Consider the following 16,957-nt stretch of genomic DNA (forward strand, 5'->3'; position numbering starts at 1 on the left):
TTTCCAGGATGGTGATGAACCATTAGTGAGCACTCTCTGGATTTGTCAGTTTTTATTTTGTCTGTTAAGCCTAGAATTTTGTCTCTCTTCTCCATAATCTGCCTCAGTTCTCAGACTCCTAGGGTCCAATTATCTAGGGCACCCTTTCTCAACCTTAGGTCCTCAGATTGAGGACACCAGTGTGGTGTAGTGGTTAAGAGCAGTGGACTCGTAATCTGGTGAACTGGGTTCGCTTCCCCGCTCCTCCACATGCAGCTGCTGGGTGACCTTGGGCCAGTCACACTTCTCTGAAGTCTCTCAGCCCCACTCACCTCACAGAGTGTTTGTTGTGGGGGAGGAAGGAAAAGGAGAATGTTAGCCGCTTTGAGACTCCTTAGGGTAGTGATAAAGCGGGATATCAAATCCAAACTCTTCTTCTTCAGATGCTATTGGACTACAACTCCCATCATCCCTGACCACTGGTCCTGCTAACTAAGGATGAAGGGAGTTGTAGTCTAACAGTATCTGGGACATAAGGTTGATATAGGCCATCTATACATTTTACCTCTTTGTCTTGACTGCAATACATATAGTTTCATTTGTAATCTCAAAATCTCCCTGAGCAGTTTGATTGGGACAATAGAATGTCCTTCATACTAAATTACTTGAGGCCCAATATCACCACCCAGCTTGCTGAATTCAGTGCCCTCTCTGACATACACAGCAAAACCACCTTCAGTACATCCTTTCTTATAATGTTCCTATAAAGTTTATAACCAGTAATAACCATGTCCCATTGGTTCCTTCATTCCACCATCCTCTAAGCCGAAACAATCCAGTTGACAAGAGGTACTGTGATCAAAGAGAGCAGCATAATCACTTAGTACCATACTCACATAAATCACTAGTCAAATATAATACCATGTTTATTATTTGTAGGGTTTATATAGTTTAATGATCCATATTTTCAGGAAGGTGTAAGACTTTTTAGGTTTGACCAGAAAGGTAAATATACTCTGTACACACCACATCTGAGCAGATGAATAAGAATAAGACTCTCACACACAAAAGTCATCTTTGTACTGGATATACTTTCTATAGCAAAAGCATAGATGGTACAACACTTAAATCACATTTTTAAAACTGCCAGTTCTGTTAGGAATGCCATCAATGATATCAGATGCTGAGCATGAAAAATCTGCAAGAAAGAAATTGGAGAATGTTTTAAAAAGTTGCTGCAGGATCAAAACAGGATAAAATACAGTTTATTCAATGAAGTATTTAAGCTAACAATGTCAACAGCCCATATAAACCAGTTTTGTTTAATCACATTGTCTGAAGTCAATCTGAAAAGCCAAACTTTCCTGTTTAACATTCCTGGAGAGGTATAAAAGGAGTGAAGAGGAAAGTTGATAGAGAAGAAGAGATCCATGGCTTGAAATTGAAACCACTAGAACATAGGGGAACAATGGAAAGCCTTCATTTCCTTTTTCAGAAGTATAAGCACAATACTTTTCAAAGCAGCATTTTAGAATATCATTAAGATGCCAATTCCCACCAGATCTAAAGTCATTTGGTATCTATGTGATTGCTGTGTTTCACTGGATTACTAAAGCTTGTGTCCTAACTTGTCTTCCCAAATAGAATGGAATTTCATGCAGAGAATAAGGCTTTCCTAACTGCTTCCCTTGGCAGCCCCTTGTACCACTCAAGGGTGCAGCAAATCACAAGAGCAGACACCAGCAAAAATCATGATGTAGGGAAAACCCCGAAGTCAGCCAATGCCTCTACATGGCTCCATCCTCATTTCAAACATCATGATATATCAATATATTGCAATGTTTAGCTGGTGATATATTGTGAAGTTGAAAACCAGATATCACCCACCCCTAGTGCCTGCTCTGTGGTTTGCTGCCCCCAGCAGGAGGCAGGGAAGAGCTGAGCCAGCAGAGCAACATACAAAAGTTGGCTTCATGCGGTTTATCATCAGGGCAGATATTTTGAACCGGTTATTACAGTGTGGATTTCAAACTGGCTTTCAATGATATATCACTATATAACCCAGGCCTGATCACAGCAGGAAGTGATCTGACCATGACAAGGGACTGATGTCAATACTCCCTACTTTCATATCACCCTCCTCCTGCTCAGCTGATAAAACAACGTTCAGAGTGTGGCCTGCCACATGCGTTGGGCTAGTGACATGCTGTGACAACCCCATGGCCATTATGGCAGCCATGATGAAGTCCTAAGCCACCCCAAAGCCAGTTGTCTTGGCAAGGATGTTGGACCCCAGAACTAGCATTCCTCAACACTTACTCTGAGACCAGCCGTCTGTTCAGGCAAGGAGACTGTTGGGCAGGGAGGCCGGTGGAAACCAGCAAAATCCCTAATCTGTCCTGATTGCATCAGGAACAAACCCTCTAGATTCCCCCCCGCTAACTGGACAGAGCCTGGAGAGATGAAATCTCTACAGACCACAGCAACTCCCTCTCTCCCCAACCCTCAAGCTTGTCCTTGATGCTGCACAGAGTACCCAGTTGGGCACAGTGGGTAATACCACCTCCACCCTCCTTAACCACCCAATCTTAGAGATACAGACCAGATCAACCTCCTCATCTATAAATCAGATCGTGTATGAGGGAGGCCTTATTCAGAGTCAACCTGGTATTTAGCAGCAGCAGCAAACCTGAGGGCTGGCTGATAGGATAACCCCAATTTCCTATGTTGGAGGAGGGGCTGGCACATGGCACCTCCCATACCATACCGCCCCCTACCATGAACCACTGCAGTTGGGATCCCCCTGCTCAGTTCCTCTCCTCCCAGACATATCTCCCCTCCCTCAATGAAAACAAGCCAACACAAATTAAAAACTGTGACTCCACTAAGAACAATACCCCAGCCCATTATTTGGAGAAATTGCAGCAACACACTTTATAATAGGAATCAGCTACTGGTTGCCTGTGGCTCAATATGCCCCCTACCCTGCAACCCAGTCTTCGATGCACACGCTTTGTTCTGAGTGCCCAAAGTATTATTCAATATGCTCCCCAGCCCTGCCACCCTTCCAAGCCTTTCCCTACTTAGAGAAAGATGGATGGCAAAGAACTGGGAAAGGTAAGAAGGGGCAGATGCAAGAAACCATTCTATTCATGTGCCAATATTTTTCCCACCTTGTAATTGAGCCATTGCATAAAGGAATGCAGAAAAAATAGTATCTCCACCCCCTATAGCTAGGGCAGTGTTTCCCAACCTTTTTTGGGCAAAGGCACACTTGTTTCATGAAAAAAATCTCGAGGCACACCACCATTACAGCCCCGTGACGTCAGCGCGCAGCGTCACGCCGGGAGGGACATGAATTGCTAGCAAATTACATAATCACCTCCTTGAGGGCTGGCTCATCTTCTCCGAAGGCAGAACCCCATTAATTAACAGCACAGACTCACACCATAGCCAAGACGAGGGGGGAAAACCTCAGTCATGCACAGTCATGCACATGTGGCGGCTAAATGAGGACGAAGACCGGGCAGAGAGCAGGGTTCAAATCACCCCACCTGGCCAGGACAATCCCTGGGTGCTCCCTTGGGCCACTCGCCTGACCCACCTCGCAGGGCTGTTGTTGCGAGGATAACACGGGGAGAACCACGCGTGCCCCCAGGAGCTCCTTGGAGGAGAAAGCGGGCGATGAATGCAATGCACGAAATATATGAGAGGCGACCAGGTTTTGCAGGTGAGGGGCCCCGCCAGCCTCCGCTTCCAACACCCGGCGCAACGACGCCGAAGTTTCCCCCCGGGCTCGGCTCGGGGAGCAGCGCTGCTCCCCCCCGGCTCCCCTTCGCCCTCCCGGCTTTCTCTTTCGCCCACTGGGGAGCCCCCTCACCTGCCAAGTCCGGAGCGCCGGTGGAAGTTGCATGCATGCATGCAGGGCGCCGCGTTGCCACTGCATTGCACTGCACTCCATGCAACGCCTGCACGCATGCATTGCCTTGCACGCCCGCCAAGGGGTCTCCCCGTGGTCCGATGCGTCCCCTCCGGCGCGGATGCAGCATTGCAAAAATAAACACCCCCCCCGACGCAGCCCTACCTGGGGGGCAGCCTCCGCCGCTCCGCCTCCGCGGGGATCCCCGGGCTCCATCCTGCTGCCCGATCTCCGCGGGGGCGCAGGCAGGCTGCGCGGGGTCTGCGCGGAAGAGCCCCTGCCCGTCCGCCGCCGCTGCGCTCATTCCATGGCCGGGAGAAAAGCGCTTCAAACAAAACGCCCGGCCCGCCAGGCCACGCTGGGAAATGTAGTTTGCGCACCCCGCGCGGGCGCGGAGCCCAAGGGCGAGGGGACTATGGATCCCGGCAGCCCCCGCGCCGGGGACGGAGGGGGAGAGGCCGGGTGCAGAGATGGAGGGACGGGTGGGCGAGCGAGTGAGTGAGTGGCAGCCGCCAAGCCTTGGCCGAGAGCCAGGAAGGGCGTCCCCGGAGGAGGAGGGAGGCGCAGAGCGGGAGGGAGGGAGGGAACCCCAGGGGTCATCTAGTGACGGCGCCCCAATCGAAAATTTGACTTTAAAAAAAAAATCTTTCGAATTTTTTAATTTTTCCTGCGGCACACCAGGCAACATCTCGCGGCACACTAGTGTGCCGCGGAACAGTGGTTGGGAAACACTGAGCTAGGGAATAGGTAGAAAGGGGCCAGAGGCACAAAGTAGTTGTAGGGTTTCTACTTCTCTTGAATGCTTACTTCCACACAGAAAGGGAGTAGTGTGTGTGCTAGACCTGCCACCAAGCTTCTTCCTAAAGTATAAATGGCCAGCTGGTAAAATCAGCTGCAAAGTGTTTGAAGTCTACATTGCAAAATGTATGCCTCAAATATTCCTTTAGGACACTCATCTATTTATAATTTGTCACTACCAGGCTAGTATCAATTTTGGGTGAGATCAATCACCTGCCAAGAGCAGTATTCAGAATTAGCCAGGCATTTTGCACCTGGCTTTTGACCACTTGCGACCAAGTGAAGTTGCCTGGGCGCCAGGATGGTGCCGGACATCTCCACCATCTGGAGGTGCAGGCCTGGGGATCATTGGATCTGGACTGTTTTCACACACTAATACTCCATCCTGTAGAATTCTACCAGTTATATTTTATCTGCACAATCAGAATGAATTTCTGAAACCAAAATGCTTTTTCTGTACAGCCTGAGCAGCAGGCAGCATTAAGAAACAGAGGTCAGATTAGGCCAATATATATGTGGGCTGTCCCTGGAGCAAGTGACTTTTCTTCTTTAAGTACTCAAAGCTCTTAGCCTAGCTCAGGGTTGTCATCTGAACGAGCCTGATGCTTAACTGAAAATAAATCACAATCAGTCCATCATTTGAAAATTAGACTGCAGAGCCATCTTGCCCAAAAATGGCAACTAGACAGTCCATTATGGCAACTGTAGCCTTGGTTTAAGGAGCCATTTGTCCCCTAACTTATAAATGTTTAAGTTTCTAATACTGGCCAAGAGTGACAGTTGTTTTAACTAGTTGCTAGTGGTAAATGAGCTAGGCCCCATACCTTTATTTTCCCAACAGAATGGGCAGAAGCTACTGATGTGGAGACTTGCACCAGTATTGTGCCTGACAGGTAGATCTTGAAGTGTCTATGGAAGTGGTTGTAAAGGCACGCCATGAATAATTCCACTTCTTCTTGCCTGACTTCTCCTGGAGTGCTGTGGATTGAATCCCAAAGGGCTTTTGCATCTTCAGGATGGATAGAATAGGAAATATCCAGAGGGTAAGCTGTGCCAAGTGTAGAGAAAATCAGCTCTGTTGGAACTCTAGGATTGTCCATAGGGCACCCAGTCCACATTGCAGCCATCCAGGAAAGACTGATAGGGGTGATGTGCAAGGGGCTCAGACAACAGTCAAAGGTCTGTTGAAGCCAAGTTTCTACAAGGACCGTGAGAGCCTTTGCCCCATTCACAAGGAACAAGGGCAAAAAAGTAAACTCCTCATCAACAATCTCAAAAAGGTCATTTCCACCAGTACAAGTAAACCAGCCCATCCACACCACTTTCTCTTCTGCATTTTTAGCTGCCACCTGAGGCCTCTTCGTGATCTGTGGGAAAGACATAAATACACCAATTATGCACACATTGCAACTATACGAAATGGCTTGAGTCAACACAATTGTGGAAACCAACTCCTGCAATTCATTTGTTATGGTGAGGAAAAACTAGGGGAAATATACTGACAGCACTTAAGCTCTCAACAGTTCTTCAACAAATGTGCACCTGTCACTTTGATAGTACTCTATTCACAGCCATGGACAACTATGCATGTTTTCATGGAAAACCCACTGAATTAAGCAAGACTTAATTCCTTGCCTGGACAAGGAAGCCTTTTTGAAAGTGCGGATCCAACTGGATCCACACTTTCAAAGTGCCAGGCTCTGCATGGCGTAGCGTCTCTTGCATGATCAGTTTGGGATTCATGGGTCTGAGACCCAATGGTCACATGAAGTGCAGCCAGACGCTTCCTGTGCCTGCAGGCGCAATCAAGACTGGGTGCAAACCATCCAGTGATTGACTCACCACCAACTGTAACCATGATTCCCTAGCATCCAAAGCAAATCAAATTCATTTAATGACACTAAGATAACAGTAGTAGCATACTGAGATGAACTAGTGTATTTTCTAGACCCAATACAATAGTATTCTTCAATATTGTTAAGACAAACCCATAGGTATTAAAATATTGGGACTATAGTACCTACTTGAATGAGAACTGCATCTGGTTCCTGTTCTGTGATTTTCAAAGCTGAGAATGAAGAGAACGTCACTTTAAATTGAAGTTCATCTTCAATTTCCACAGGTCTCCTTTGACTTTCAGTTGCAATAAAGCGACTCAACTGTCTAGAATATTCTTTCAGCTGTCCATAAGAGAATTTGTACAGAGGAGTGACAGCGTATAAAGTCCACTGCTTACACAGAAGCAAGCTTATTTGAGGATCAGCATTTCCCTGGAATGTGAAGAACAGTTTTAGCTTCCTAGGTGCAGGCAAGTGGTGTCCATACTCTACACTTTCCAACAAAAACACCAAAAACAGAGCAAATATCACTATGAGCAACTTTTTGGATGTGGTTCATCCAATTCTCAGGACAGTCTGCAACTAATTTAATAGCTACCACAACACACCCCCCTACATCACCAGTCTAAAGCTTTCCCAATAACACCATTTAGAGGTTCAGGTCCTCTTCAACCTATTTCCCCTCTGCTACCTTTTATGGCTAGAATATATAAGCTAGAACAGATGAAAGGGCCCTGTACAATAAGTAGTGGACTAATGCAATAAGGGAGAATATAATTTACCTTATAAAATCAGGTCTTATTAAAAGAAATTCAGATGGTAAAAATATGTCAATCCCTTGGCCAACATTAACTTTTCAGGAGATAGGATCAAAGTTTTAAGACACTTGTAGTAAGTTGTTCTCTCTCTCTCTCTCTCTCTCTCACACACACACACACACAGAGAGAGAGAGAGAGAGAGAGACGATATATTCTAGGCAGGGCAATATTATGGTAATTTCCTTTCCAAGTTGTCCTAGAACTATTTCTGAAAGATTAACTATTAGCTACCAGAGGTTTTTTTTTCCCCTTTGCACCAAATAAAAAGCTACTTCATATTGCAATATTTTGCCAGCTATACCAAGCTCACCAAAGGATTACCTGCAAGTGAAGAGTTTGTTGAATCATTCTCATAGCTGGGGTCTGACTAAACAGGTTTCGTCTGAGGGATACAACATGTCTTGAAAGATGTGCAGTGTTCATGATGTTCACGTCATGATCTACAGTTTTTTCTCCAAAAACAGAAAGCGTCCTGTAGTCGCAAACCCTCGTATCTTCCACATGCTGATAGTTTACCAATCAATAGGCAAAAAGGAACAAAAGTTAAAACTATTTTATACAAAGTAAAGAAAATGCAGGTGATAATTTACTCAGCATGACAAGGACTCACATGAAGGCAAGCCAAGATATTTGGGATGGAAGTGGGCACTAAGAAATCCTGTCGAATACTAGAATAATAGGTTGCAAAGAAATCTGGGGACAATCTATTTCTCTCATTATAGATACAGATTTTAAAATAAACAAAATAAACAAAATAAAAACAGCACCACAAGGATTTGGTAACACGAATCAAGCTATACCTTCCCTCTACACAGCACAGGACTGGCTATCTTCCTAGTGTGCTTTAAACAGTTTTGTTTAACTCAGCATTTTGTCACACACAGCCCCCCCCCCCCGAAAGGAGCGCCTCTCCTCACATCTGCCAACCTTCGGAACCTGAGTTCTTTACGGGCGGCTTGTCTCGTGGTTCTGCCAACAGCTGCAGCCCCATCATGTCAGGGCCTTCCCTGTGGTGGCACCCAATTGATTGGCGAAGTCCCTTCTCTTTGGCAGCATGGCCATCTCCCTCACCAATAAACTTTTGGCATCAGTGTAACATAATCTTATCTTTTCACACAGGCATTTCAGTCAGAAGTGCAAGTCAAGTCTGGGTGCCTGTACACATCTCCATGTCTATGGCAGGAATGTTTTTAGATATTGTGGGTGAGTTTCTCTCAGAGCAGACCTACCAAACTGGCTTCCTTATTTGATTTGATTTTTATTAAATTTATATGCCACCCTTCACCTCAAGATCACAGGTGGGTTTTACAGCAGGAAAGCACATAACAACAACACCATAAAGCAGGAGGGGGATATTATAGGGAGGGCAATAATATGAATTAATGTGGACCAAGCCAAGGCCCGTTGATTTCAATGGGCAAGACTCGGTCGGATAATTAATTAAAATAAAACACTCGGCGGCACCGGGTGGGGATTTGCATAACTCGGTTAAAAAACCGAAAAACAAGAAACCCCAAAACAATATCCCTGCACGGAGAAAGCTAGCATTTAAGTTTCAAGGAAGGGCGCCCAGAGGTGGGCCGCAATTGCCCGCCTCAGGCAAGCCTCCTCTTGCAAAGGTAACGAAGGCAGCAGCTCGAGAGCCCAACGCTTTACCTGTCGCTGAACCCTCGCCATCGCGGGGCCGAGACCTCCCTCTTCGCCACCCGCCCGCCCGCTCCCAAATAACGGAGCGAAGCAACCAACCAACCAACCAACGGCTCCCCTCAAGGCGGCGGGCGATTTAAAAATAGAGTTTAAAATGCCTCTTCCCAGCAGCCAGTTCGGCGCCCGCTCGGGACACTCGCCGATTGGCTTCTCCTAGGAGGTCCCGCCTCCCCCGCTCGACGTCGCCTCGGGCCTGGCAAAGGCTCTGCCGAGGGAGGCGGTCCGAAGCTCCTTGCCCGAAGTAAGGATGGCGGTTGCTAGCTGCGCCAATGGCCGCGAGGGGTCGGTTCACGTGACCACGCGCGGGGGCGGGGCCTGGCCGTCGCGTGAGGCGAAGGCGAGGAGTGATGCCGGCGTTGTGGAGGACCGCGCGCGGGCTGCCGGGCCCCCTCCGCGCCCCGCTCTCGCTGCTCTTCCCAGGCGGGGCGGCCCAGGGCGGCGCCAGGCGCGTCTCCGGCGGGACCCCGACGCTCCGCGCCCCCGGCGCTGCAGGTCCGTGGCGCCCGCGGAGGGGGGTCGGGGGGGGGCGTCGGGGCCGCACCTGATTCCCCCGTTGCCGCCCCGGTAGGAAAGCGGGTCGTTTCGTGTGGCGGCGCCCGCTCTCTGGAACTCCCCGCCTCAGGAGGCAAAGCAGGAGCCTTCGCTGCTCTTGGCCTCTGCTAAAAATAGTATGGCTTAGACAAGAGCCGCCAAGATGCTTAGGGGAATATTGATCCTTCTCTTAGCATCTTTAACTTTTGTAGGTTTTAAAAGTAGGCTTGTGAATTTGCTCTCAGGTTTACTGTTTTACCTTTTTGCAAAATGCTTTGAGGTTTTTCTTACCAACCAGCGGTGTACGATTCTTAGAAATTATATTTATCTCTTTATTAAATTTCTATAGTGCCCTTCATGGCTTCATCCAAAGATCACAGGGAGGTTTACATAAAAGCACAAAAATACATACCGTTATAACAAAAACAATTACACACACACACACACCCCAAGTTTAAAAGGCCAAGCGTTTTTTAATCACTCAAAGGCCTGGTTACAGAGAAATGTTTTTGCCTGGTACCAAAAGATATGTAAGGAAGGTGCCAGCTGAGCCTTCCTGGAGGAAGCATCCCACAAGTGTTGTAAATAAAAATATGCCCTTTTCCCTTATGGGGTAACCAAGAGCCCATATAGAGTCCTTACATAGGTTCCCTATTGGTAGGAGAAAATAACAGAGGCCAACCAGAGAATATTGAGAAGCAAAGCAGCTAGTAAGCCTGATCTTTATTGATCTGTTGCAACAGGGTGCTCCCCTCACACGCAGGAGAGGAAGAGGACCCACAAAAATGCTGTGCAAGGGCTTATAAAGACTTTTGAAATTCCCATCCTCCAGATCAAGACCACCCCCAGAAACATTATGCATACATCACAGAAGGGGTGTAACCTAAGACCACCCCTCAGATACATCCCACCTACATCACAGAAATTTAAATGTTGTTTTTCTCTTGTCCTTGTTTATCTCCTGTCTGGCAGGTTGCTTGATTGGATTTCCTGGGGAGCCTGGCCATTCTTTTGTAGTGGTAAAATACTTATTTCCTGGGCCAGGTCACAGGCTCACACCTTATTCAAACAGACATATCCTTGAGACAGGATTTGTGAGGAAAGAGACAATGGGGAGCCTTTTCCAGTTTAACCTTGCAGAGAAAGGATTTGGTCAGTTTAGGAATCAAAATGGTTCCAGGTTGGTCTTCCTGTGTTGATCTATGTATGTGCAGTTATGAACATTACCATATATCTAAGACCATAAAATTCCTATCACACAAGCAGGGAATCCCCTGCAGAAAAGGCCTGCTCCCCTGTTGCCCCCCTATAGACCTGTCACGGAGGAGGCATACAAAGAAGGGCCTCAGATAGCAGGGTCCAGGATGGTTTATATGGGGAGAGGCGGTCCTTGAGGTCTTGCGGTCCTGGGCTGTTGAAGACTTTATAAATCAAAGCCAGAACTTTGAATTGGGCCTGAAACTAAGTGGCAGCCAGTGCAGATAGGCCAGGTTCAATGTACAGAACTATCCTGAAGTGGTCTAGCCCCAGGGAGCAACTTGGCCGCCAAATTCGCTTTGAAGTAATCTAAACTAGAGGTTACCAGAGCTATCCCTGTCCAGATAGAAGCACAGCTGGGCCACAAGCCAAAGCTGAGGGAAGGCACTCTGTCCCACAGGCCACCTGAGCCTCAAGTGACATCAAAGGCTCCAGAAGTTCCCCCAAGTTACGTATCTGCTCCTTCGGAGGGAGTGTAATCCCATATGATTATCATTATTCTTTTTTTATTTTAAATATTTATTTCATTGAAATTTATACACAGCTTGATTTCTTAGGGAGGGACACTCTCAAAGCGGTTTACAAAAGATAAAACAGTAAAAATCAAGGAAAATTTGACAAGCCTACAGTGGTACCTCGGGTTACAGACACTTCGTGTTTTCGGGTTGTGCACTGTGCCGGACCCGGAATTACCAGAACAGGTACCAGAATTGCGACCCATGCGTGCGCAGACGCAGCACTGTGGGTTGCGAACGTGCCTCCCACACAGATCACGTTCGCAACCCGAGGTTCCACTGTATTTAGAAAATGCTAAAATGGATTAAGATTTGCCTCAACTTTCTTAAGCATCTGTGTAGGTTTGTCTAAAAGAAAGGTGTTTGTAGCAGGTGCCAAAAGGAGTACAGTAAAGCCACCTGCTTGATCTCAATAAGCAGGAAGACACCTGAACTCAAGGCAGTTTGCAGATTAAAAATAAAGAACAGCTTAAAAATGTAAGGGGGGAGAGAAATCCCTGAATAGGTTTGATCATTGGTTCTCCTTGTAAAAAACAGTAGACAAACAGATCCACCTGTTATGATCATTGTATCTGATGGGATTTTAATGCTCAGACGCTTCTGTTTGTTTGTTTTTTTAAATAATATTTATTATTTTTCCAAAAACTTAAACACAAAAAGAAGCAAAACAATACAATACAACACATCAAATTAACAAAACAAGACAAAGACAATAAGATAAATCAAACAATTTCATTATCCCATCTTTCATTCACTTATTTCCACGACCTCCTCACACCTCCCTTTTTGTATTCCACTTCTGTTAATTATTTCAGCAATTCCTTTCCATCTTCCTCTGTTTTCTATCCTATAATTATCTTAACTCATTCTAACCTTATTTTTCCCTTTAATGCTCTATTAACCTATCTGTACTTAATTCCTTATAACATTTCTACTGAAGCCATATAACTTCATTCCAACATTTTTCTAGCATTCATTAATTTTACAGTATTTCTGTAGATAGTCTTTAAACTTTTTCCAATCTTCTTCCACCAACTCTTCTCCCTGGTCTCGGATTCTGCCAGTCATTTCCGCCAGTTCCATGTAGTCCATCAGCTTCATCTGCCATTCTTCCCGGGTGGGCAAATCTTGTGTCTTCCAATACTTCGCGATGAGTATTCTTTCTGCTGTTGTTGCATACATAAAAAAAAGTTCTATCCTTCTTTAACACCAATTGGCCGACCATGCCCAGGAGAAAGGCCTCTGATTTCTTCAGGAAGGTATATTTAAATACCTTTATCATTTCATTATAAATCATCTCCCAGAATGTCTTAATCCTTGGGCATGTCCGCCAAAGGTGAAAGAATGTGCCTTCAGTCTCATTACATTTCCAACATTTATTTTCGGGCAAATGGTAAATTTTTGCAAGCTTGACTGGTGTCATGTACCACCTATAAATCATTTTCATTAAGTTTTCTCTTAGGGCATTACATGCCGTAAATTTCATACCTGTGGTCCATAACTGTTCCCAGTCAGCCATCATTATATTATGTCCAACATCTTGTGCCCATTTAATCATAGCTGATTTCACCGTTTCATCCTGAGTGTTCCATTTCAACAGCAGGTTGTACATTTTTGACAAATTCTTAATTTTGGAATCTAGCAATTCTGTTTCCAATTTTGATTTTTCCACCTGGAAACCAACTTTTTTGTCCAAATTATATGCCTCCATTATTTGGTAATAATGGAGCCAATCTCGCACTTTATTTTTCAATTTTTCAAAGCTCTGCAATTTTAGTCTGCCTCCCTCTTGTTCCAGAATTTCCCAATATTTCAGCCATTTGGCCTCCATATTGAGTTTTTTCTGTGCCTTCGCCTCCATTGGTGACAACCATCTTGGGGTTTTCTTTTCTAACAAATCTTTATATCTTATCCATTCATTAAACAATGCTTTTCTAACAATATGATTTTTAAACACTTTATGTACTTTTACCTTATCGTACCACAAATATGCATGCCAACCAAATACATTATTGAAACCTTCTAGGTCCAACACATCAGAGTTTTCAAGTAGCAGCCATTCTCTTAGCTAACAAAAAGCAGCTGATTCATAGTAGAGTTTTAGGTCTGGCAGGGCAAATCCACCTCTTTCTTTAGCATCAGTTAATATCTTAAATTTTATTCGCGGCTTCTTGCCCTGCCAAACAAATCTGGAAATATCTTTCTGCCACTTCTTGAAACAATCCATCTTATCCAAAATTTGTAATGTTTGAAACAAAAACAACATCCTTGGCAGCACATTCTTAATGCTCAGAAGCTTCTGCTGCAATAAATGTGTTTTAGGGTACCACAAGATGATGATGTTGATGTTTGCAACAATTAGTATAACGCTTCGGCTTCTCAGACCAACAGACCATCCAAAAATAGAAACCCTATTCCCCCCCCCCCTCTTTCTTTAAGTATTCGCTCAGGACGATATCTACCTCTACCTCCCCACCCCCATTTTATGTTGTTATTTTAATGTATATTATGCTATGGCCACACGGCTAATGCAATAAATCTATTATATATGATATATGAAACCCTATAACTTTAAATAATGTCTTGAAAATCTTGTTGATAGTGTTTGAAATCTAGTGTTGCATATCGTGTGTTTAATGGAAGATGCAGGATCTTCTGGTTGAGGAAAAATAGTGTCAGCACAACTCTAACTAGAGCTGCCCCCTAAAGATTATAATTGTGTACAAACCTGCTTAAATTAATGGGCCAAATTCTCCATAGGATTAGTTTGTAGTCATGCAAACAAAATGGAATACTCAGGGTGTTCTAAATGTATTTCCTCTAGCTCCTACTGACTGCTCTTGAACAGTTTTTCTCATTATGAGCTCTTTCAAGATGCCTGATAGAATGAATTGCTACTTTTTTGCTAGGAAGCTTCACTATGTCTCTGAGCAGTGCTCCTTCACTATGTACGCTTTTGCCCATTGTTTGGCTATTTCACACTAGTGTCTGTTCCTGCTTTGAAACTGGGATGCTGCTGTTAAAGGACACTGGAACATGGGAATGGTTGTGCCTTTAAACTGTAGCTAGTCAAGTAGTTTTGTGGAACCCCAAGTAAGGAATTTAAACCACTGGCCAGTCCAGTTTGGGCACTGTAAAAATCAGTGGGGAAACTGATGAGCAATAGCTATGTAACATGACTAATGACATTAAATGTTATCTAGCTACCTTGTGCAATTAATTAATTAATTAATGCTTTACATCATTTATACCAGGCACATACAAAGTCTGTCTGGGGGGGGGGTGCCTAATCTGGCCCCTGTGGCAGTTTATTTCCTGGGGTAAAATCCTAAAAAAAGTCAACAACTTTGGTCGGCCCTCACAGCCCTTCACTTCATCAAATCTGGCCCTCTTTGAAAAAAGTTTGGACACCACTGATTTATGCAATAACCACCCTAGTAAGCCTTATTGAACTCTCTGGAACTTACTTTTGAGTACACATATAATAGGATTGCGCTATTAATATTCATGCCAATAACTGGCATCTCTAGAATTTGTTTTGATATTTTATCCTGTGTTAAAAATGTATTACCTTTCTTATGAATGTAATTAAGTATATTTTTTTTTTCCTCTACACCAGATGTCAATAGTTTTGTTTCCCGGACCAAAACTTGTGGGGAATTGCGCTCTGCTCATGTAGGTCAGGAGGTCACCCTGTGTGGATGGATTCAATATCAGAGGTAAATAAAAGCATCCAGGATTGTAAGATTGAAGGTGTTATGGTTGGCTAACAGCATTAGAATTGCTTTCCAGAGTCAAAACTAGGGTCCATCTATTCTAGTATCTCTTCTGTGAACTGAAAAAATTACGGAAGTGTTGTAAATAGATGAGACTTAAGTACCAGTTCCCACATTGTTAACCTTAGCCAAGCACAATTGGAGGAAACTGATTTTTCTGGACCCATTTCTGCTGATTCTACTTGATCTCTTGATGGCTTTCAATATCCTTTTTGTTCCTACAGCAGTCTGCTTTGGTTGCTAGTGGTTTCACTCCAACTTGAATGGTCAGTTCTGAAAGAGGAGAGTGTGCTTGTGGGATATAGCATGTTTGGGACTCACTCTTGGGGAGAAGGTCCTAGCCTAGCCTTTCCCCTGATTTTCTGAAGTTCAATATGCAGAGATTTCTTTTCTCTTGGACATGAGCATGAAATAGTAGCCTCAGGAACTCTGTATTATATTATTTATCTGCATATGTAAACTGACCTCATTTAAGCTTGCTCTAATGCAGTGTTTCCCAACCGGTGTTCCGCGGCACACTAGTGTGCCGCGAGAGATTGCCTGGTGTGCCGTGGGAGGGAGGCGGGCGAGTCGGGCGGTGAGAGGCGGCGGCGGCGAGGATCCGCGTCGAGCCGAGGGCGGCTCCGCGGTGGTGGTGCCGAGGTTTCTCTCTCCATTCTCCCCTCACACACACACACAGGAAATAACACAGGATCAGCTGACAGGACCCGGCCAATGGGGCGGCGGCGGGGCAGCGCGCGCAAAAGGGAGGAGCGCGAGACAGCGGACGAGGAGGAGGCCGGCATGTCCGGGCAGCAGCAGCAACTCCCGGCGACGGCTCCTCAAGCCCCGGGCAACCCTACTCCCTCACTGGCCTCGGCCGCCCTCCTGCTTCACCCGCCGCCGCCGCCGGCCACCTCTGCCCCGCCGCCGCCCCATTTCTGGAGAGGTCGAGAGAGGGCCCTGGCGCCCGAGGGCTCCCCTCCAGCCCGCTCTCCTCGGCAGACATCCTCGCTCGCTCGCGCCCCGTCCCGCCCTCGCCGCTCCAAGGCTTCCCCGCTTCCCTCCCCTCCTCCACTGACGCAGTCCGTGCTGCACCAGATCCTAACATGGCGGCGGCGAGGTGGTGAAGAGCGCGGCGGCGAAAGGAGACTCCGGGCCGAGCGGGCAAGCGCGGCGGCGGGCAGGCGGGTGAGTGGCTTGAGCCACTCTTCCGCTTGAGGGGCCGCGGCGTCGCCGCCGGCGAATATTTAAGGGCCTCGTGGTGAGGGGGGGAAAGGGAGCAATGGCGCGGGAGGCGAGAGGGCTCGGTCCTCTCTCTCCATTTGAATCTGCCTCGCGAGGGGCGGGCGGGCAGGCTCCCTCACGGCCGACTCGGCAGAGGGCTCGGCCGGCCCGAGTGTCACCCCCTCAACAAGTCCCCGGGTGGGCCGTTGGGGAAGGCGGGGGGAAGACGAGAGGTAGTTTCTCGGCGGGGAATGACTTGAGGGAGAAGCGCGAGGCCTTGAATGTGGAGGGTCTTCCCGCGATTCAATCTCCGGGAGACGCGGAACGGGTTCGGGTGGGCAAACTTGGGAGGCCACGCGGGAGGCGGTTTCGAGAACCGTTGCAAATAGTTATGAATGAAAGCGGGCGCTCACGTCCCTGTAATTAAAGGGGGGCGGCGGAAAGGAAGGTGGCCTGGCAGTTGGCTTTAAAAATAATACCTTAGCTAGAGGCAAGAAGTCGCGGGATAAACGTGCACAGGAGCGGGGAGGGATAGGGGAGTAAGCCCATGGCCCAAAGGAAACATTTTGCACACTCCGAAGTGTGATAAAAAGCTACGTGATATTGTTGTACC

At 46.4% G+C, this 16,957-nt stretch overlaps 2 protein-coding genes across 3 annotated transcripts in view; one reads left to right on the forward strand and one right to left on the reverse strand.

The window, feature by feature from the left end:
- Positions 1-892: 892 nt before the first annotated feature.
- On the reverse strand, positions 893-9,175 carry CENPL (centromere protein L). The gene is made up of 5 exons (XM_083507256.1): positions 9,009-9,175; positions 7,674-7,856; positions 6,721-6,966; positions 5,521-6,063; positions 893-1,177 (listed from the first exon to the last, which is right to left on the reverse strand). Exons 1-5 carry the CDS (start codon positions 9,027-9,029, stop codon positions 1,109-1,111), a joined length of 1,062 nt encoding a protein of 353 aa, XP_083363382.1. The 5' UTR covers positions 9,030-9,175; the 3' UTR covers positions 893-1,108.
- A 178-nt stretch (positions 9,176-9,353) lies between these two features.
- The window catches only part of DARS2 (aspartyl-tRNA synthetase 2, mitochondrial), a 1,012,941-nt gene continuing 1,005,337 nt past the window's right edge, over positions 9,354-16,957 (forward strand). For both annotated transcript variants that reach the window (XM_083507139.1, XM_083507138.1), the window contains exons 1-2: positions 9,354-9,551; positions 14,982-15,081. In XM_083507139.1, coding sequence (XP_083363265.1) covers positions 9,407-9,551; positions 14,982-15,081 — 245 coding nt within the window. In that variant the 5' untranslated portion in view covers positions 9,354-9,406. The remainder of the gene's footprint in view (positions 9,552-14,981; positions 15,082-16,957) is intronic.

Source organism: Podarcis liolepis (assembly GCF_965112155.1).
Source record: "Podarcis liolepis genome assembly, chromosome: 6".
Taxonomy (NCBI): domain Eukaryota; kingdom Metazoa; phylum Chordata; class Lepidosauria; order Squamata; family Lacertidae; genus Podarcis; species Podarcis liolepis.